Source organism: Mixophyes fleayi, chromosome 5, assembly GCF_038048845.1.
Source record: "Mixophyes fleayi isolate aMixFle1 chromosome 5, aMixFle1.hap1, whole genome shotgun sequence".
Lineage (NCBI taxonomy): Eukaryota > Metazoa > Chordata > Amphibia > Anura > Limnodynastidae > Mixophyes > Mixophyes fleayi.
In genome coordinates, this window is record NC_134406.1 from 37,014,720 (window position 1) to 37,037,786 (window position 23,067).

Here is a 23,067-nt window from a genome sequence, read left to right on the forward strand (position 1 = left end):
GTTCTTATTAAGTTCCAGTTAGCTGGGTATATTTTCCAACAAGTTTTATGCAGTTTAAAGATGTTGATTTTTTAACAATGAAAACTTAAAATTACTATAGGTGAAATTTGAAACCAGTCTTTTGTTAACGTGTTGAATCCTGCCAACACCAACACATTTCCTTTTTGTTTTATTTGGAATGCTGAGCTTATTTTAATGAAATGTGAGGATTCGGTTAATTAAAACAATACTGGGGTCCTCAAATATAAAGATATTTTTTCCAAATATTCAACTAGTTAAGACTTGCAAAACAATAAGCATGTGATGTGTTAACAGGGTGTAAACTTTTATGTTTTGAAATCAGAAAGCACAACGAAAGAGCATCACGACTAGGGGCCTGATTCATTAAGGATCTTAACTTGAGAAACTTCTTATTTCAGTCTCCTGGACAAAACCATGTTACAATGCAAGGGGTGCAAATTAGTTTTCTGTTTTGCACATAAGTTAAATACTGACTGTTTTTTTCATGTAGCACATAAATACTTGATAGCTTATTTGTACACTGAAATGTAAAGTTGATATATTTGTGTGCTACATGAAAAAACAGTCAGTATTTAACTTATCTGCAAAACAGAATACTAATTTGCAACCCTTGCATTGTAACATGGTTTTGTCCAGGAGACTGAAATAAGAAGTTTCTCAAGTTAAGATCCTTAATGAATCAGGCTCAAAGTATTTAGGAACTTATTGCAACTATCGGACTGATAACGACTTTATAAGTCTTCTACATATATCTAACTCTGTGTGTCTTATATGTAGAATACAGATGACAGTATGTATGCAATACAGATATTGATATATATATATATATATACACACACATGTACATATATGTACTTATATATCTGCTTAAACAGATCAGTTGAGAATTATATGTGGTTATTGTGTTTGACAAATCAGAGGTTAATGGAACACAATGATCTCATGGCCTTTTTTTATGCCAAATAGATTATTTAATGAAATACAGCTGACCTATGTTAGCCAATTTAATAGCATCATTATTATCTGCTCATGGGCAAATTTCTGACAATTCTCATTAGTGCCCCTTTTGTGCAGCAAAGAAAACATTTGTACCTCTAGATGTCTTTCAGCAGCAGACGACCAACTGTCTGTGTCTCTTAATAGCTCATAAAATGATACTAATGGGCATTATCAATTGTTGGCGTTTCCCACGGCGTTAAAAATATTACCGTTATTACGGTAATTCTCCCTGAGCTGCGAGCTGAAATCCAGCGTTAAAGGTACCGTAATAATGGTAATTACGCTGACTATTACTGTAATGACGGTAATAGTGCGCACGCCGCGTTACTTTTCCGAGTGACGCCAACAATTGAATATGCCCCTAAGAGTCTCAGAATGGGACATCACTGCACCTGTCAGTCTGTAGTCTTCACTTGTTGTACTGGGGCAGAGAAGTTGGTCGTCGTCACAGTCATCATCAGGTCCGATGTTCGGTGTGGTGGGAATGGATGTAGGTACTGAAAAGTAGAGGTAAAGAAGTCAAACCCAAGGTCATTGTTTATTAACGTAACATCGTATTTATCCTCATTCATATCACTATTCAGATAACAGCAAATATAATGCGTATCTTCTGCGTTCTAACTTTTTTGAAAGTTAAAACATTTCTAAAAGTTTCACTTCTTTCTTCAGTAATTTGTCCTGATTTGTTCCTGGAATTTAACCAAGTTTCTCTATTTCTCCTCTAAGCTTGTGGGTTCCAAACAGAGATACAGCCAAACCAGCTCAGTGTATTTAATGTAATGCCAGATTCCTGTCTTTCTTTGTATTGATAAGGAGAGAAGATGCCCTCTAGGTCTAAATACATCATAGGGCTCAGATCTAATACAATTCTAATGTAGCTGATCCAAAAAGCACACGTTGCTGTATTTGGGGAAACTGTTCGGCGATCACACTATAGTCATATAGTTATTCCATTGTGTTCTGAATTTACAAGGTCCCTTTTTATCTGCATAATGTGTTATAGGGACCTTGGATTTATCAATCGCGGAGCACTGTACAATAATATGTCTTAGCCGACATTGATTCATTAACTAGTTAAGTGCAGGACACAATACGGCCATTTGCTTGAATGAATGTTAGACCCCCCCAACAATATACATTAGCCATAATGACAGATGCAAATGGCCATAATGGGCCATCTACAGGATATGGAAGTAAGGCCATTGTGTGGAACATTAATATCCCCTCTATTAAGGACTGTAAATCCTAGAAGATTGGCCATAGGATAGATTATCAATGAAGGAATACAAAAAGCATTAGCGATAATGTAATTCGACTCTAAGGACAATAAATATATATGACAGGCCTTACTCTTTGGCAAACAGAAATAAGAAAGTATATGCACATATAATGTATTAAATGTACATGTGTGTAAGGTCGGTTACCTTCAATTTCACAGCCCAATAGTTCCAGTCGTAAACCTAGGCCAGCCACGGAAGCTCTTTCAGGAACTATGCGGATATATCGGGTTGATATGGGTGCAAAGGTCCGTAATTCTGGGGTGTCGTAATTTGTATTGCCTTCAAACGTCTGCAAATATGAAAGAGGGTTTGTGTCAATATTCTATTCAGTTTCTGACACAGATTAATATTCTGATCTGCAACAACGTGAATAGCGGTGAGCAAAATCTTCTGCACATTTCGAGTTTCTAAGAATGTCGCTAGCAGCCAGATATAACGCAGGTTAGAATCGGACGTGCGATCTCACTGCCATTTGAACACGCATCCTTAAACACACGTCAGCGAGTACTCGAACCAATGTGCCACAGCTAGCAAAAGGTTAACAAAGAGTTAAGCTTAATCAGAAAAGACTAAATCACTTTCTTCCATTGCACCTTGATTACATTTTATCAATTGGCCATGGCAGCTTTATTTAAGTATTAAGATCCACTCTGAAGCAATTTGTCATTAAAAGGTCATTTGACTTTAAGTGATCTTCATTCTTCGCATGCAAGACAAACATGTTCATTATTTTAAAATTTCATTCCTGTAACCTGACTCACGACTCGTCGCTGAGATTTTATAAGATTCTCTTTTATTAAAAATATCTTTGAATATTCCACATTAATAATGTCACAAATTTAAAAGGACACTATCATGTAATATGAATATTTAATACAGATCAAAGCCTTACACATGATTTAACTTGTGCTAGGCTGATAATTTTGTCCTTTGATTCCAGTCCCCATAATCTTCAGTCTTACGTTTTTGGAGACTATAATTTAAAAATGTGAAACTTGTTGCGAATAGACCCGCTTCCAATACAAAAGATCATTTTCAACAGTATATAAGAAACTACTCATAGGGGGGAATTCAATTCCCCCTGAATTTCCGTGTTGTTAAAACTATTATCGTTATTACGGTAGTTCAGGGAGCTGCGAGCAAAAAGCCAGCGTTGAAACTACCGTAATAATGGTAATAAAGCGCATTATTACCGTAATAACAGTAATAATGAGCAGGTCACGTTACTTTTACTTATAACGCGGCCAATTGAATTCCCCCCATATAATGTGGACTTTATTTACATTTTTTAAACAGGACTAGAAAAACGACAGATTCAGCTTAACAGATTACTGTGGCCAACATCAACTGACTATATAACAATGAAGTTAGAGACCCCCCATTGTCCCCCATTGTCATGAAACTGGTCACTGTACCACTATATTGTAAGATAAAATATTCATGGGAAACGCATATTAACCTAGCAATCTTCATTTGGAAATAATTTCATATCTGCCCAATTTTCATCCAAGGTAAAGAAAGGGCTAATGGACATGACCAGTGCTACCATTAGGTGACCTAGACGGTTGGGTGACAATGATTAGGTGGCGCCTAAAACACTAAATGAGCGACATAATGTCACTAATCCAATGTTTTTTTAAAACCCCACATGGAGCGCCGTCCAAGCCTGCAGCTTCTTACATGATAGATCAGGTTTTTAAACTTTTCATTTCCATTCCGGGGAGAACAATGTGGGTCTGAGTCATTAAGGAAAGCAAAGCATAAAAAAGGAGTAACTTTGCACCTTAGCAAAACCATGTTGCATCGGAGGGGGAGGTAACTTTAAAATGTGGAGTCAGAACTCTAGTTGGGGTTGGGCACGTCCTAGATCAACTTTACATTTCAGTATAAATACAAAGCTATATATTAATGACTCAGGCCCCGTGTGTCTATATTGGGGAGGAAGCAGGTTTTTGTGGGTAGGACACTGTAGAGAAGTTATTTTAAAATGCTAGAGTTCTATTTATGATGAAAGTGACATCAGTTTGATGTCATAGTATACATTACTCTTTATATTACACAAATATGAAATATTTTCAGAATAGCTAGATATATACGTGAGCAGATTATACAGTATGTGAATTGCACAAAGTTTCTTTGCTGCCATTTAATTATTGGACTTTTCTCCTCACCTTTGCTTTGTTCCTGCTGGAGTCCATGATCATTTCCCATTCAGTCCCATTATTGCTATATCCAATCTTGAACTTTCTCATGAAAACTTTGTTGTCCCTAAGTTTCCCGCCTTGGATGATAATTCCGCTTACAATTTTTTCCTCTCCAAGATCAATCTGCAGCCATTCCTTTGTATACGGATGACTGTTTGCGGGTGGCAGCGCCCACCCAAGGCGGCTGGTTACCAAGCGGGCATACTCAGGAATCAAGTTCCGATTCTCTTGGTTAGAGGCTGTAATCTGGGAATCTGAGATCAGTCCTGAAATCATCCCCAACATTCCAGAACACGGATAATCTGCAAAATGAAAAGTTAATTAAATACTTAATTATATTTTACTTACTTTTTTTGTATTTTCCTTTGTGTTTGTAGATATTGGATAATTAACCTGCAATACAATTTCTATTGGAAGCCTATACCTATTTGTGCAACAAACTACTTAGAGAACCAATTGTTTTGTTGTTGCATAATCCCCTTATTTCCTCCTAAAACTCTGTCATTCTTATTTGTGTGTGATAAACATCTCATTGATGCAACAGTTTGGGGGGCAGGGTCTACAACCAGTGGGTGGAGTCTTTAGCCACTGTGGGAGGAGTCTGCCTGGAAGCACTGGATATTGACAGAAAGCTGACAAACAAGAGACAGACACATCCACTAAGTTAGCTAATTGTTTGTACATGGAGACAACATAAATCAGTGTCTACCATATCCACCCCCGTTATTAGGCCCAACTAAACAAATTAATTTTGGAGACTACGTTGTATCAATGTAAACACACAATTTCAAGAATGAAGGCACAAAGGTGAATATCTGTCAAAATATGTGCAAGACATATCCTACCTTATATTTAGTTATTACAATTGTAATGCTTAAATTATGTATTCAATTTGATCAAAGTAAATAATGCAAATTTGTAAAATGTAAGAATATGCTACTTTTTACACAAATAGCTACATCATGGGTACATTATTTTTTAAGAGCATATATTTAACAACAAAATAATTGCAAAAACACAATGGACCTGATACTTTAAGGAACGTAAAAGCAGACATATATTTTGCTTAAAATTGCTCTACGCATGCCCAGAACTGGACTATACTCCAGTGAATATAGCAACATCCAATTCATTTTAGAGAGTAAAGGACCCTTAGGTCATGGGTGGAACATGGATGGGCATGGGCGTAGTCAATGTATAGCAAGGGTGTGCCATGCTCAAACGCAGGCAGTAATGTCCGATTCAAGCTTTGGGCATCTCTCAGCTATGTGTTTTTCTGTTGTTTCACTTGCACCAGCTACAGGACAGGTGTAAGTGCCGAGTGCCTGTAAAAATGCATTATATGTACAGTAGACATTAATAACATCCTAATAAATGTAATGTATGGAGGGAGAAAAATGGAAATATTTTGTCATTAATGACTATATATAACTATATTCACTGACCCCTGTGTTTTGGTTTTGGTTTTGGATCTGGATTAACTTCGTGTTTTCGTTTTGGCAAAACCAGCCTTGCATGTTTTGGTTCCCAATTTTTTTCCTACAATCCCTATTTTTTTTTGCTAAAATCACATATTTTTGCTTCACCCTCCCTCTACATTATTAACCTCAATAACACTAATTTCAAGTCACTTGCATTCAATTTTGACCACCTCACAGGTCACAATATTATTTTCATACTCTTTCAAACAAAGACTGCAGATTTAGAAGACCAAGACTGCATGACCCATTATTTGTATTTCAGCAATGACAATTAGCAATGGAGCAATGGAGCTCTCCTGAATGTCACTGTAGACTTTGAAGAACACTGCTACCCCTCTTTCTTTTCTACCTATGTCGCTGCCCAACTGCACTAGAGACTGCCAAGAACTGTGCTACCCCTTCGGTGTCCATTGTGAAATGGGGCTGGATTGCCATGGAGGGCGGTACTTATAGAATCCAAAGCTCGCGAGAACCGATGACGTAACAATGACGTTTTGCCTAGTTTTCAATTCCGAGGGCGCGCGAAAGTACCGAGCCAAGCCGGATCTGCTAAGTTCAGGTGTGTTCGATTCTTGGGGAACCGAGCCTGAGCATCTCTATTATTAACAGTTGACATTAACTGAATACTTTTTTTTCCTGTGCGTTCTGATGGGACTTTATATTCCACATATGTATTGTATGTATCCTGCAGTGTATTGTCTGTTACAGTAGAGCGCACCTAGAACCATATTCGACAGGAGACATTTCTTCAGATCCGCTCCTTGTTGAATACGGACGTGAGTATACCCGAATTATGTGTGTTTAAAAAAACCCCCCCGCCATTTACGTTCCTTTTGCGTGCCTTAATGAATCAGGCCCAATGTGTTTTCTTGAACATTGTCATTTGAGCATTTGCAGTTGTTTGATCACGCTAATGTCCTTGTGACATCACAAGGCTGCGCAGGAAGGAGAGGCATAGGCAAACCGAGGGGGGTTTCCAAGTGCCTGGAACCCCCCCCCCCCCAGCATGGGGCACTGTATAATTGAGGTGGCTGGACCCTGTCCCCGCTTCACACGGCTCTGCTTGAAAAGGGAGAGCCTAACAGTAGTGCACGCAGCATTGCCCATGTAAATTATAGGAATAGGAAGAGTTGGAGAGCAGCCAAGCACTGTCTAAAATTATAGCCACGCCCCCATGCATGCTGGTCACACCCACTGGTGGCGTGGTGTGGAAACCCCCCTCTACAAATCCTGTGTTTGCCCCTGAGATAGAAGATGGAATATTCAAAAGCAATTCCATCTGAACACACAGAGATTAATCATAATTACACCACATAGGCCAATAGGTAATGAATGGTAAATAATTAATTAGCCACTTACATTTTTTTAAACTTGTCAACAAAATACAAATATTATTTGACTTTATCCTTTAATTACCAATAAACATGAGAAATGCGCAAATAAACTGAAACAAGGGTCACCATCACGTACAAGGGATCAGATCATAGATTAATTATAAATCTTCTGTTACATTTTCCATATGAGAATTCTAAGAAAAAATCCTGAAGCTATAATTGGTAGTTTAATACTCTTTTCAAGTAAATATACATTCTTAGTCTGCTAGATGCCTATCTGGGAAATTTGAATGTTCAGCGTGATTTTATGTTTTGATTCAGCTATAATAAAAGGAAACAAAAACCTCTAAACATTTTCTTAGTGTTGTGTATGCATGACATAGAAAATGAAGCCATACAGCTGTGCTCAGGTGTTTATTTCATATTAAATGGATATCTGGGGACTGGAGATGGTGGGAGTCAGGTGCAATCAACTCTTAATTGCACACACAGGGGCCTTGAGAACATCAGCAATACAGTTCACTTGGTGCTAAATTGGCTTTCTAACCGAAAACAATAATGTTGCATGTAGTGTGTGTGAATATGTAATTGTATCAATTAATAACAAAGGTGCAATCTCAACAGTGTGTAGACTAAACTACAAAGATACCTTGCAAACACCCTAAAAAAAAAAATGCAAAGCAAAGCAAAACAAAATACATTTCTAGGGGTAAATTTATCAAGCTGAGGTTTTGAAAAAGTGGAGGAGTTGCCTATAGCAACCAATCAGATTCTAGTTATCATTTATTTAGTACATTCCACAAAATGACAGCTAGAATCTGATTGGTTGCTATAGGCAACATCTCCAATTTTCAAACCGCAGCTTGATAAATTCACCCCTTTAGTAATGTTGTCCTGTTCAGTGTTATGTATTGGCAGCAGGATTAGTGTACGGTGGTGGTAAAGGACCGGCATCACAATGCGATTCAAGGTTAAATCACTGTTAATTTGAGGCTGATAAACACTGGTGAAAGGTCTGATATTTCGCCAATAAAGATTTTTATTATTTGAAGTCAAGACAAGGGATTGGATTTTATTCCAATGTGTTAGATTGATTGTTGAACTCCTAAGAATACGTAATATCGATTGTTGAATAAGTAAGATATGCCGCTGAGCCATTATTGTTGAGCTATATTATTTATGGAATGTGTATGGTGACATGTTGTAAAAATTGACAATAGAGAACACATGCTCTGTTTAGTGTGTAGTTTATAAGTATTCATTTGATATATTTCTTATAAGAAAGAACAGTCTTTAGTGTGTGTGTGTATATATATATATGTTACCGTGAAAGACCGAAATTGGAGAATGTCGACTTTCACCAGTGAATGTCAACAAACACCAAATACGTCGGTGAAAGATCGAATATTTCATTACATTCTTGTACATTCGGACCCTCACTGGTGTATGTCGACAATCACAGACATGCTCTGGTGAAGGACAAAAAGGGAGGAGCCGACATATAGGCGACAGGTTGTTTCCTGTCAAATCCCGTGTTCTGGTGGAATGAGTGATTCGCTGAGAGAAGCAGCTGTTGCTAATTCGAGAAGCGGTGGGCAAGGCTATACACGCTGCCATTGCAAAAGAAAGTGTTCGACAAATAAATGCAGTTGCAAAAGCAAGGGCCTCTTATGCAATTCAAAGTGTCATAATAGTTTAACCTGCTGCAATAAATAGGATCTGAAGTTTTTTACTACTATTATTTACCTTTCTCATTTTGAATGTACTGTATAATTGAGTAAGTTTTTACCTTCTATTATTTTCGTATCTTATTTTAAATGTACTGTGAATTAAAGTTCCTAATCATTCCTCTCAAAAAGAGAGGCGAAAATTTATCGCGACTGAACTACGGAGAAAGAAAGATGAATCTCGAACATGTTCAACATTCACCATTAGTGCATGGTGAATGTCGACATTCACCGGTGTAAGTCAGAAATAAGGATATTTAACAAATATTTCGGACATACACCAAGCGACTATGTGAATGTTGACATTCACTGGTGAAAGTCGACATTCTCCAATTTCGGTGTTTCACCGTAACATATATATATAAATAATAGTATAGTTGGTGAGTATTTAAGCTACCACTGTTCTTGTTGAAACCTTCTGTTAACAGCCATTTTCTGTTTTTTAGGGGTATATTTACCCCATTCATACTGCACCAAAATCCCGTGTTTTTGCCGGGGCGAGCTCAAACGACCCGGGTCTTGGTGCAGTATGAATGGTACAAGTCAAAAATCCCGGGTCTAAAAACCCGGGTCTTCAACCCGGGATTTATCGAGGGGTAATTCCCGGGTCGGACCCGGGTTGCCTGCACTATGAATGGTGCAACCCGGGTTTTTCAACCCGGGTTGCACAGAAAACAAGCTGATTGGCTGTCTGCCTGTCTCTGGAGGATGATGTCATCGGTGGGAGCCCGTGGAAGAAAAAAAAAACAGTCACCTTTCAATGACATCACCATTTTTCAGCCAATGAAAACTGCTCTGGTGATGACTCCCACAAATTGCCAGGGCACAGACTTGTGCAGTATGAATGGGGTCAACCCGGGAAATTCCCGGGTCCGAGGTGCAGTATAATTGGTGTTTCTGAGGTGGGGCGCTCCGAGCCCCGGCAAAAACCCGGCTTGAAAAACCCGGGATATTGCCGGGGCGGCAGTATGAAAGTGGTATTACTAAACTATAGGTTTGAAAAAGTGGCTATAGCAACCAGATTCTAGCTGTCATTTTGGAGAATGTACTAAATAAATGATAACTAGAATCTGATTGGATGCTATAGGCAACATTTCCACATTTTCAAGCCCGTAGTTTAGTAAATATGCCCCTTTGAGTGAACAGCCTATAGAAGGTACTTGTAAAAATATTTCCTATACCATTGCTACAAACTCCCTGAAGATGGAAGATGTGTGTAGCTGTACTGTGTTTACACAAATACATTGAATAAACTGATAATATATAATAACAGAAACTGCAATTGAAAAGCAACTTTGGTTTTATTTTAATCCTTTTTGTCTAATAAAAAAAAAACATACGTTGATTCAGTAATCTGTCTTTACTATCCATATACATTTTTTTAAAAAAAAGACTCAATCCACTTGTATGACCAGTAAAATTAAAATTGACAGTCAAAACAAACACACCAAGATATAAACATACTATCGTTACCTGTTATTTTACAGCCATAGACTTCAAATCTCAATGAAATGCCGTTCTCCCAAGTCACAGGACGGATTTTAATAAACCGCGTTAACACAGGTTTGGGGAATGCTCTATAAATGACATCGATTGGGTTGTTGTTTCCTATAAACACCTGAAGTAAGCAAGGATTATCATTAGATATTCAGTGTATTATGGACAAGTGATTTCATTATTTCTGGTATCACTTAAAATGAACTTGCCACATTCTCACAGTGGACACAGCCATTTTGGGTGCTGTCCCAATATCCAGCCTATTAATTACCAAGGCTGTATTTTTATGAATATCCACCACAATGCCTCCATTGTGCTACCAAATATAGTTACATTCTTTAACAGTTAGTTCAACAATATCATACCACATGCTTAATTATGTATGTAGAATGAAAAAATACAAGGCCTGAATAAAACATTGTTTATTTGTTGAAGAATACTCTGAAAAATCCCACTAAATAGGTAATTTTATGGTGTATAAATTCTGTTTCTCTATTGCTTTTCTGCAAGCGGCCGTAATACCACCTAAAATAAAATACTTATTGCTTTTCTCCTAAGGGACAATCTTTTTTATTTTAGCTATTAACAGAAGTGAGTAACCGCCTAAAATAACAATTTACCACAAATCACTTTTTATGTATTTCAACTGCTTTTTATAAACATACATATATAAATAGTGGTCTTGAAGGATGTGTGTTAAGTTGCTTTTTTTTTCTTTTCATTTTTTTTTTTTTTACTAGAATAGGTCTTTTTTCATCTGTTGAGGGGCCCTTTGTGTTTTTATAGTTCCTTTGCTTTGCATTCTAAATACGAGTCTCCTAAGTCCTTTTAAATTACACAGACCCGATTGGGGAGCTATAGTACCGGGAAGTGACTGGAGAGATATGAAACAGAAATGGAATCTATGTTTAATAACGGCTTTCAAGGCATTTTAATATTAGATATGATCTTTTATTTTAAGTTCTTACTAGTTGCTATGATATTTTTTTAATTTACTGACCAAAAAAAAGTAGAACTTTGACTCTTACCAGATGTTTATTTCCATCTTTAAGTGTAATCCAGTCCTCTCCATTAGAGCTAATGTCAACTTTGTATGTTTTCAGATAATATTTCCTCTTGGTTTCCTTTGATACAGCTCCCTGGGTTCCAATTCCAGAAACAAATCGGAGTAATCCAAGGTCTACCTGTGTTGTGCAAACAGAGAGAACCTGTTGGTTAATTGGACACCTTTGATGACCTTGGACACCTTTGACGACCTTCATATGAAGCCATGGAAGTGTTGGAACTACTGAATGCAGGACCAGCATTTCCATTATTTTATTCGAACCAAGGCAGATGTGTAGGACACTAATGGTTAGAGGGTGCCTAAAAACTGAATAATGTCTCATCCAGTGTTATTAATGCCCCTGTGCCCCTCCTTACATCAGACCTCCCAACTCCTCCTATAAACGATAGGTGGTGTTGGAAGGTCTGATGTAAGGAAGTTGGTTATTCTCCATTTTATCTGACATGTACAGCAGAAATATATAAACTTTGACATCACAAACTTTCAACCAGTTTACCAGGAACATAATGTCACTGGGTTATTATTGTCATTTAGATACTTTGGTTGGTAACTTGTTGGCCTAGTCCCTTCCACCCCAAACTCGCCTATACACGGACATGCAGGAGTTGGCTGAATTATTCTGTGCTGCTGTTAAAATTCCAATGCTGTAATTGGCTACAGATTGCTGCAACTCCACATAGCCCAGTTTCCTACACATCTGCGTGTAGACGATTTTGGAGAATGTACACAATAAGAGTGCGACCACATCTAAAAGGACAAACAAAACAAGTGTAATAGCTGGTCAGAATGCCTTCATTGTAATGAACTTGGCAGAAAATAGCTGCAAAACTTGATTTTTACAGAGTCTGTGGTAAAAAGATTTTTTTCCTGCTTGCAGATGACTTCACTTTATCCATATTGAGCTCTCTTCTTAGTCTCAGCGGAAGTGTAAGAACTGACAGATTGATTCCACGAGTGCTCACTTCATGAGTTAACACATCCTGCTTCCAACTGTTCTATATTTAGTCATTAGTTATTTTATTTATATACATGTTGATAAAAGGCAATAAAATCATTCATTTTTTAGATTACAGGCCCTCATCTTAATTAGCATTACTGTTGTGTTCTATCATGGTAATTTGTCCAAATGTTAACTTATATTATTCATACATGCCCACTTTCCCGTACTGTCTGGAGAACATGCTATTCTCCCGCATCCTGCCCACTTCCTAGTGAATTGGGCAGGGTAGGAGCTTCCATGACAAGATTTGCAATGAAACGCGTCATTTTGGCCCTGCCACTGCTCCAAAATGATGCTTTTGTGTCATTGTGTCGTGGCCGAAATTACATGATTCGCCACATCCCGCCTCCTTCCGTCCTCACATATCAGCTCCCCTCCAGGATCTCTTAAAATGTTGGCAAGTATGAAATTACTGGAGATTTTTATATTTTGTGCCACGACATGGGATAATATAAAAGCACAGATTGAAATTATCATTATTTGCTTAGAATATAATCACTAGATTTGCAGCAAGCCTCTGCCCACTCAATTTTTGCTACGGTGGACTGTGCTTGATGATACCACCTCGCATTTCGCAGGCAGGTGAGAGACCTGCTGTCAGACAGAGGTGGAGAAGAGAAGGCACTGTCTGACAGAGGTGGATAAGAGGAGGCACTGTCTGACAGGTGGAGAAGAGGAGGCACTGTCTGACAGGGGTGGAGAAAAGGAGGCACTGTCTGACAGAGGTGAAGAAGAGGAGGCACTGTCTGACAGAGGTGGAGAAGAGGAGGCACTGTCTGACAGAGGTGGAGAAGAGGAGGCACTGTCTGACAGAGGTGGAGAAGAGGAGGCGCTGTCTGACAGAGGTGGAGAAGAGGAGGCACTGTCAGACAGAGGTAGGGAAGAGGAGGCACTGTCTGACAGAGGTGGAGAAGAGGAGGCACTGTCAGACAGAGGTGGAGAAGAGGAGGCACTGTCAGACAGAGGTGGAGAAGAGGAGGCACTGTCAGACAGAGGTGGAGAAGGGGAGGACTGTTAGACAGAGGTGGAGAAGAGGAGGCACTGTCAGACAGAGGTGGAGAAGAGGAGGCACTGTCAGACAGAGGTGGAGAAGAGGAGGCACTGTCAGACAGAGATGGAGAAGAGGAGGCACTGTCAGACAGAGGTGGAGAAGAGGAGGCACTGCCAGACAGAGGTAGAGAAGAGGAGGCATGGGAGAGGAGGAAAGGTGGGAGCAGGAGTCAAGTGACGAAATGGAGAGAAGAGGCGGAGGGCTGAGAGCAAAGGGACAAGGAACAAGGGGAGAAGGACACGAGGAAAGAGAGCCCTGCTCAAGGGAGCTTACAATCTAAATGTGAGGGGGAGACTGACAGGAGACAAAGAGTAGGAAGATGGGGTGAGGGACAAGAACACTAAGGGGAGAGGAGCAAGGAGAAAGGAAGATGGGCAAAGTATAGAAAGGTTGTGTGGCTAGATGATATGATCATGGCATTGTGTTGCAGGGGGTGGGGCCAGAATGATAAGAGCTGCGGGGAACACTTCCTCCTTGCTTGCACTTCCCGGAGGGGAGAAAAAAGAAGCTGGCAAGCATGCTAAAAGGAAGTAAGTTAAACTCAAAATTTAAATATCTGGAAAGCATTCATAAGCTGCCTAAATCGATAAGGAAATCTGTTTAAGAAAAAAAAAATTGTGGCTTGTTTGTGCACTTGGCAGACATTCAAGGATCACATAGCAGCTAAAGAAACTAATTAAGCAGAAATTACAGATTTTTAATTTAAGTTAATAATTTTTTTGCATTACTTAGATGATCTACAACTCCCCTGTGGACGGTCATGCTAACTACCATAAATTACATCACACTTATTCATTCTTATTGGATTATATTGGCATCATATTGTGCAAACATTGTCATGCCACCATGTGAGCTCATTTATATAATTAATATTATTATTACAGGGTTTCCGACTATGAAATGGAAAATAGTGTAAAAATGTCTCCTTGACAAGAAAATAATATTATTTAATATAAGATCTGTGGAAAGCGTTGACTAATTTATGAACAACAAATCAGCCTGGATTGGAAGAAATTATATATGTAAATGAATGCACATATTTATTTAGCTCCAGTGGGGGAGGAATGCAGAGACAATTACACAAATAAAGAGGTACCCAAAATAAGTGTGCACTATAATTACATAAGTGTAGGTTTCCAGAAGTGCAAATAATGCACAGTGCAGTAGGACTTGATCTAAAGAGCTACAATGACTTGATTAGAATGAATAAGGTGACTAAATTGTAATTCTTAAAGGACTGCTAAACCTCACTCTTAAGAATATGAATGAAGGAGGTAAAATGCATTGTTCAGTTTTACTCTGCCAACTCTATTAGGCTGGGTACACACTATACAAAATTTCTCCCGATGCGATATGCGGTCGTTTATTGTCTGATTGGACCGATAATCAGCTGAAAACACTGTAGTGTGCACCCAGCCTTAAATAGTAAAGTATTAATGCTCCCAATATAGCTGAAGCTCCTCCCAAATATTTAGAACAGTGTCCTTAGGGAATATCATACAAGTCAAAAGGCTGATTCTGCAGGCATATGAGTTACTGTAAGATCACTAGCCCCGCCCCTGTGTATGAGCCAACCAATCCGCATTGTGCATTACACAGCAAGCATGCAAAGCTGTCACTCACACTCTGCCTGCTTAGTTAGAGAAGCAAAATACTTTCTAACATGGCAATCCGCTACATAGGAGTGAAAAAGAACACGAGGGATATATTTAGTTAGGTATAAACATTGCAGGTATTTCATGGATATTATTCAGCTTGGTAATATCCAGCTGTTGATTTACAATAAAGTTAATAGATTTACTTGCAATTTGAAGCGGATCTGTCTCCTATGCACAAAATAGAATAGAATAGTTTCTAGCATGTATAACATGCATTGTTTGTCTAGCCAATTTGGCTGAACATTACCATTGTGTATCCAGTTTTATGCATGCCACATATATTGTAGTCGATATTAGCCATATGAAATTGATATTGATATATGAATCCTGCAACTTAGTTTTCCTTAATGAATCTTTAATAAAACATATTTTTACTAGTTGACTCAAAACTTTAGGAGTGTGGATTTCATCATAATTAGTCCCACAACGATAACATCGTTTATTGTCTCCATATACTAATAAATATGATGCTGGCTTATCAAAACATTCTGCTTTATTTATTAATAGGCAGCTGTATTATACAAAAATGTATGTGTTGCATTTTATTTATTATTTATTACCAGCCCTAGTAAATGAAACAGCTAGACAGAAAAACAGGGAGCATGATGTTTTTGTCATATGTTGATACATTGTTCCACTGAAAACACTAATTACTTCGCTCTCCCAGGGACTAATACAGTAGAACTGTAGAAGAGGCCGCTGCAGTCTCAAAGCGTATGCTACAGAATATAGGTGAAGATTAATTGATGGCTGATTATAATGTATCACAATGTACAAAGTACTTTATTCCCTTTGGTACTAATAGAGTTTGCAGACACTTATTTTATGCCTGGAGTGTTTTTCTCATTTTCATGTTTGTACATTGTTGTTTCACGGATATCGCTCACACAAACACATATCGACCTTTTATGGTTCGTTGATGACACCCTTTACGCCCGAAGAGTTTCATTGTGTGATTTTTGGTAGACGTGAACCAATAGTGGACACACAGTGGAGGCAGCCACTTGAGAAGTCAGCTAGCTGCTAGTGACATCACAGTGACATGAGACATGAAGCTCCTAGAAGTGTACCCATTGTCTGAAAACAGTGCAGCTCAAAAGGCAGACTCAGTAATGGCAACAACTCTGCAACTTAAGCTGCACTACAGAATTTTCCACCAACTTTTTATGCCGAACGATTTTACATGCGATCGATGGTCCGATCGCTCGGTCCATGGACTGCATACACACTAGCCTTGTTTAGGATGATAAAGGGAAGAGCGGACGTCCCTTTACCGACTTTTTACAGCCATATTGTCGTGAGCAATGATTTTAATTTCGTACTCACTGTTGTGGATCGGTCAGAAGTTTGTACACACTACACAGCAGAAAGAAGATTGGAACAAAAAATTTTAATGGTACGACCAACCAAATGAGGTGACAATCATCCATTTGGGCAGACTTTCGACCATTGTGTCACTGCACACACTGACCCGACTTTTGAACGAGCGGTCGTATGTCGGCTGATTAAGCCGATTATTGGACGAAAACCGTGTAGTGTGTACCTAGCTTTACTGTACAGAAAGAATGGGGGACCACACTTGCCAAAATTTTATTATGTCCCCTATGGGAGATGCCGCAGTGGAGGTGAACTACAACTGCGGAGGGGTGAGGGGCGAGCGTGTCATTAGGTAGCGGGGGTGGGGCCAAAATGATGTTATTCGCAACGAATTGTGGCATAGAGACAAATATCTTGCCCATTTCACTAAGCAGTGGGCTGGATGCGAGAGAATGGCCTGCTGTCCGGGGTGTTCGAGAGAACTAAGCGGAATTTGGGAGTCTACCGGAAATTCCGGAAGAGATTGCAAGTCATGGACAAGGACATTTATAATAATGGTTAACAGAAAAACTGTGCAACAATATAGTAGAAGAAAATGAATGAGTTCGTGCCAATACACAGAGAATGAAAATAATGGCGGTCTACTGAAGATCATTACTTTGAATGATCTTATTCTACTACTTTCATAAATGTCCCCCAATGATTCCATCTAAAATATGTTCTTTTTAAAATGTGTTTTTGTAGCTTACACTATCAGATCAGCAGCCTGGATGAAAAAAAAAAAATCTATCTACAGCTCATTAAAATTCTCATTAATTTACAGTTTTATTTTAATTATTGCTCTCCAGCTCAACTCTTATGTCCTAGCACACGTGTCATGTATAGCAATTATTTTCCAATAGAAAATGATGGAAGCGTTGCTGATCCGTCACGCACATTGTACTTTCAAATAAGAAACAGTGTTCAGGATTATTTTAATTTTGAATAAAGTTTCATGCTGTCTATGAAACTGAACAAATGGTCAAAGACATATAAGTGGCTGATGGTCAAAGACATATAAGTGGCTGATGGTCAAACACATATAAGTGTCTGATGGTCAAAGACATATCAGTGTCTGATGGTCAAAGACATATAAGTGGCTGTAACACTAGATAAAGCTGCGAGTTTCCAGTGGGTATGAAAAGTGGAGATCAGATTCTAGTTATCATTTATTTAGTACATTCTATAAAATGACAGCTAGAATCTGATTGGCTGCTATAGGCTATGGTGGAACTATCATTGGTGCAACGCACTGGGGCCCATGGCAATAATGGGGCCTACTGCACAGGGAACTAGTGAGCTGTGGGCCCCGGTTCTCTCTTCCCCGCTTAGCTACACCAGGGCTAAGCATCTCGCTAGCTCCACCTCTGGCTATAGGCAACATCTTCACTTTTCAAACCCGCCGGAAACTTGCAGCTTGATACATTTACCCCCTAGTGTCAATCGATGGTTTTAAATCAAAAACTCCCTACACACATTGCTGGATAATTATCATCCATATTCGGGAATTGAACTCATAACCCCAGTGCTGTAAGGCAGAAGTGCTAACCACTAAGCCACTGTGTTGCCCCAATTATGTTGTTTTGTACCTATCTGCCAATCATAGCATATATCGTCCCACAAGCCTTGCAGATCGCAAGCAACATCTAATCTGGATCTTTCAGATGTTAATTGGGATTGTAAGGAAATCTGCATGGAGGATGACCAATTATGATTATTTGTGTGAACTTGATCTAAATGTGCTTGTTGTGTCTCTCAGAATCCAGTCAAAGCACTGAACGTCTAAACTGTTTAGACTTCCCACACACTTGTGAGGGAAAATTGGACATTGATCCAACTGCTGGTAGTTTGGGTAAGAGGCCGGTCTTACCGGCGTATGGGCAGCTTTACTTAAAGCAAACATGACAGCAGCTCTCACTGTAGACAGGACACTAAGCTACATGCGCAAGTTGTCAATCTTAGTTATAACCAGTATATTTTTCCTCTTTAAATATTTTTTTGTAGAGTGGGATACATTAAAATTGTATCATTATTACTATTATTTAATAAAACATAACAGTGAATAAACATACACACACCAAATGTATATTTTCATAAACAATACTCGGTGGCACATTTCAATTTAGTTTATGGAAACGTTTAATTGTGGATAGGGTTTAAAATTGGCAACTTGATTGTTTCCAGATTTTGTTGGACTATAAATCCCAGCATGCTTCTACAGTTCCTGCGCAGGTGAATAGCCGAAGGATGTCTATCCCTGATCAAAAGTATTCCATTTACTCCAAATTCAATTGTAGCTCCAAAATTATACTCGCAAATAAACACACACACATTCCAATCCCCCGGAACCTATATGCATCCTGCCCACTAATTTTAATGAAGGGGATAACATCTGATTTATGTTTAATGTTGGGCTATGTCCAGGCTATACTCTTGCAGTTGTAAAACTTGTAATGGCTCTGATTAAAATGATTAATTACATGTATGTTAAATTTTGCTCTACTCTTGAACAGCAATTTTCAGGCTTCAAGCACCCTAACTGACTGCGATATTTGGAGTGTGTGAGAGCTTCATGAGAAACCTTTAATTACTGACCAGTGGTCTAGCTGAAACAATTCATTATTGCTGGCAGGGAAAAAAAAGTGGCAGTAATTTCAGAGAAATTCCAGCCATTGTGTTTAATTAGACCCATAAAGTAAAATGCATCCATTAAAATATCAGGAAGTGGTTGATAACACAGACAGCCGTACATCTAATACACAACCACTTTTAACGAACGATGCCATTACATACGTAGGTAGATCAATGCTTTAGTAATGGCTTTGGGCCAGAGACAGCTATGACAAGCATGATTTGTAGAGCAAGACAAGGCGGCAGTAACTATCCACATATGGTATAATGGACATGTTCATTTGATTTAATTTAAGACCTATTTTTCACATTGAAACCGGAGTTCATTGACAAGAGTCTAATTATCTTCTTTCTTACTTTCATGTCTTCGATCAGTAAAAGAGGAAAATAAACCAAAACACTTTTAGTGTCCCTATATTAGTAAACAGATGGGGAGCATCAGATTTCGAGCATTTCATCAAGTGATACTTCACAGAAAAATCGTGATTTTGATAATTATCTCAGTTTTTTTCAGATTTTGTAATGTGTTTCTACCAGGAGTAATTATGCAAATAGCTTTTGCTATTGAAATGGTAGCTTGTTAGCTAGGCTATCTAGACTCACAGTGGTCGTTCATCCACATTCGAGAGGGGGTCATGCTTGACATTGTGGGGCAAGGCTAAATGGCATCCCTCCTCACAGCCTATCTATAACCCAGAGCCGTAACTAGGGCTGTGCGACAGGGGCGGCCGCCCAGAGCGCAACACTGAAGGGGGGCGCAATTTTGGAATATTTTAGGTTAATTTGGTTAAATTTGAGGGCATGGGGGGCGGCATTTGTCTTTCTCGCCCCAGGCGCTAGAATTCTAAGTTACGGCTCTGCTATAACCTCCATGACATGAACCTAACCTCCGCACACAGCCTAATATACTCATCATTGTCTATTTATATAGCGCCACCAATGCTGCAGAGATGTACAGAGAACATTTGTTGTTTACATCAGTCCCTGCCCCTGACATTCCCTGCAAAGTAATTGCTCCAATGAACCACTCACTACTTTGTAAGGACTCATGTAATAGAGTCTATACAATATTTTATTTAATCTTTTTTGATGATATTTATGAGCATTGTAGTCATGCACAGATGCACTTTAAACTTGCTTACACCAAGACCGTCAAAACATTATACCAGGTTCTGACACCCAGCAAAACACACTAAAAAAACAGACAGGATTAATTAAAGGCTGACTTTAACCTTGGTCTCAGCAGTGCCGTAGACAAGTCCAAGGCAACTTTTATAAACTAAGTAATTAGCATTTCCCACTAGGTGTGAGGGTTATACACATTGAGGTTATATCATCCTTTGCTGCCGGTCTATACTTTTTGTTCCTATCTAAATAACTCATGCTTGCAGATAGATTTTTTTTTTTAATTGATTTGCCTCTTCAAACTAATCTATGAAGAGTGGCTATAGTCCCAGCGCGCTATGCTGATCACTCAGCAATGCTTTTAGACTTTGAAGCCTTCCACACTTCAACCTGGTGACCTGTCTATTGACTTCACTGAGCTTCATTAGCTGCAAAGCACAGAAAATAATAGTGCAATAGATTAGGGTTTTGCATTAAATATGGAGCTGACACAGACCATCAATATGAGGAATCAGGTCAAAAGTATAAAGGTTTCTTTATCAACAAACTTTTAGTAGGGATAACAAATGAGAGTAATTGTTAGTCATACAAGCTCCACCACGGAGGATGAGTTGTGTCGGGACTTGCTGTCTGAGCCTTGCACAAAAGCCTGGAGTAGCAATAATAATAGTACATCAGTTGTATACACTTATGTGCTCCACTTCGACCAATAGTTCTAACAATAATTTCATATTATCATCACCAGCTATATATATAGCGCCACTAATTTTGCAGCGCTGTACAGAGAACTCACTCACATCAGTCCCTGCCCCATTGGAGCTTACAGTCTAAATTCCCTAACATACACACACACACAGAGATTAGGGTCAATTTAATAGCAGCCAATTAACCTACTAGTATGTTTTTGAATTGTGGGAGGAAACTGGAGCTCCCAGAGGAAACCCACACAAACACGGGGAGAACATACAAACTCCACACAGATAAGGCCATGGTCGGGAATCAAACTCATGACCCCAGTGCTGTGAGGCAGAAGTGCTAACCTCTAAGCCACTGTGCTGCCCTATTCATATTAAAATAATAGTGTAGAGATTAAAAGGAAGTACAATATTAATGAACATTAGATTGTGTAACTGATTTACACATAATCGAGGCATGGATAAAGCAAATTATGAAGCAATGTTGTTGGCTGTCACCCATGTAAAATTGAAATATTTTTTATAGATATATATAAAAAACATAAATTTGCTGGAAAGGTTACATGTAAAAAAAAATTAATTATAGTTTTGAGAAGAGGCCAAGATTTTCTCCATTCTCCAAAAGCTGCTATGTTGTTGGATAGCAAATGGCAGCAGGTAAAAATAGTATTAATATATGTCCCCATAGACCTAGATGTATTCCCATAATAAAACTATCCCAAGGCTGCATAGAACACAAACACAAAAACAGAGATGTTATGAGATTATAACTGGCTGCCTGATGCAACTGTAGCAACTGGGAGTTGCATCACTGTATACATTCTGTACATAACATTGTTACCCGCAGTTCCCGATTGGTTCAGACAAGCCACACTATAGCCAATAAGAAAAAGTCTACACTTCGTACTGCCGTCTCCAGTAGAAGCCTGGGAATAGAGAACTGTATCTAGAAAGTGACAATACTCCCACAGGTAGGATTTGCATCAGTCTTCTCATTAAATGGCAACTTGTAACATTTTATTTTTGTATTACTGTCCCTTTGAGAAATTCAGCTTATAATGTGTTTGGGTTCGTGTTACACATATGGATACTGTTTCAGTAACTTATCGACACATGATCATGACACGTATTATAGTGTGATAATCTCCCTTCTCTTCATTACCTTCTTATAGCTTAAAAATGTCACAAAAGATACATTATTTACAGATTTGTGTAAACAATTTGAATGATGCTTATGGTAGTTTTAATAATGATTTCACTTATTGGGGGGTTTACTAAAGTCCTAGGTGCTTTAATAGCATTTTATAAGAATACTTATTATTATCCTGGGAGAAAGGAAACCTATAATAATGATATTGAATAAAACACATGGGGGAATATTTACTAAACTGCGGGTATGAAAAAGTGGAGATGTTGCCAATAGCAACCAATCAGATTCTAGCTGTCATTTATTTAGTGCATTCTACAAAATGACAGCTAGAATCATTATTACATGCACTTATCTTCGAAAATGCAAAAAAGTCCTTATGTATCCTGTAAAGGTGAACTCTATATAGCTCAAGCTGGGTACACACTACAAGGTTTTCGTCCAATAATCGGCTCAATCAGCCGACATACGACCGCTCGTTCAAAAGTCGGGTCAGTGTGTGCACGATGGTCGAAAGTCTTCCCAAATGGACGATTGTCGCCTCATTTGGTTGGTCGTACTGTTTAATATTTTCGTTCCAATCTCGTTTCCGTTGTGTAGTGTGTATAAACTTCCGACCGATCCACAACAGTGAGTACGAAATTATAGTCATTGCTCACGACAACATGGCTGTAAAAAGTCGCTAAAGGGACGTCTGCTCTTCCCTTTATCATCCTAAACAAGGCTAGTGTGTATGCAGTCCATGGACCGAGCGATCGGACCATCGATAGCATGTAAAATCTCTCGGCATAAAAA

At 38.7% G+C, this 23,067-nt stretch overlaps 1 protein-coding gene across 2 annotated transcripts in view; it reads right to left on the reverse strand.

Annotated features, from left to right (window-relative positions):
- NRP1 (neuropilin 1) overlaps window positions 1–23,067 on the reverse strand; it is a 139,752-nt gene that overhangs the window by 19,598 nt on the left and 97,087 nt on the right. For both annotated transcript variants that reach the window (XM_075212051.1, XM_075212050.1), the window contains exons 8-12: window positions 11,572–11,727; window positions 10,520–10,664; window positions 4,472–4,806; window positions 2,445–2,589; window positions 1,413–1,517 (exon numbers count right to left, since the gene is read on the reverse strand). In XM_075212051.1, coding sequence (XP_075068152.1) covers window positions 1,413–1,517; window positions 2,445–2,589; window positions 4,472–4,806; window positions 10,520–10,664; window positions 11,572–11,727 — 886 coding nt within the window. The remainder of the gene's footprint in view (window positions 1–1,412; window positions 1,518–2,444; window positions 2,590–4,471; window positions 4,807–10,519; window positions 10,665–11,571; window positions 11,728–23,067) is intronic.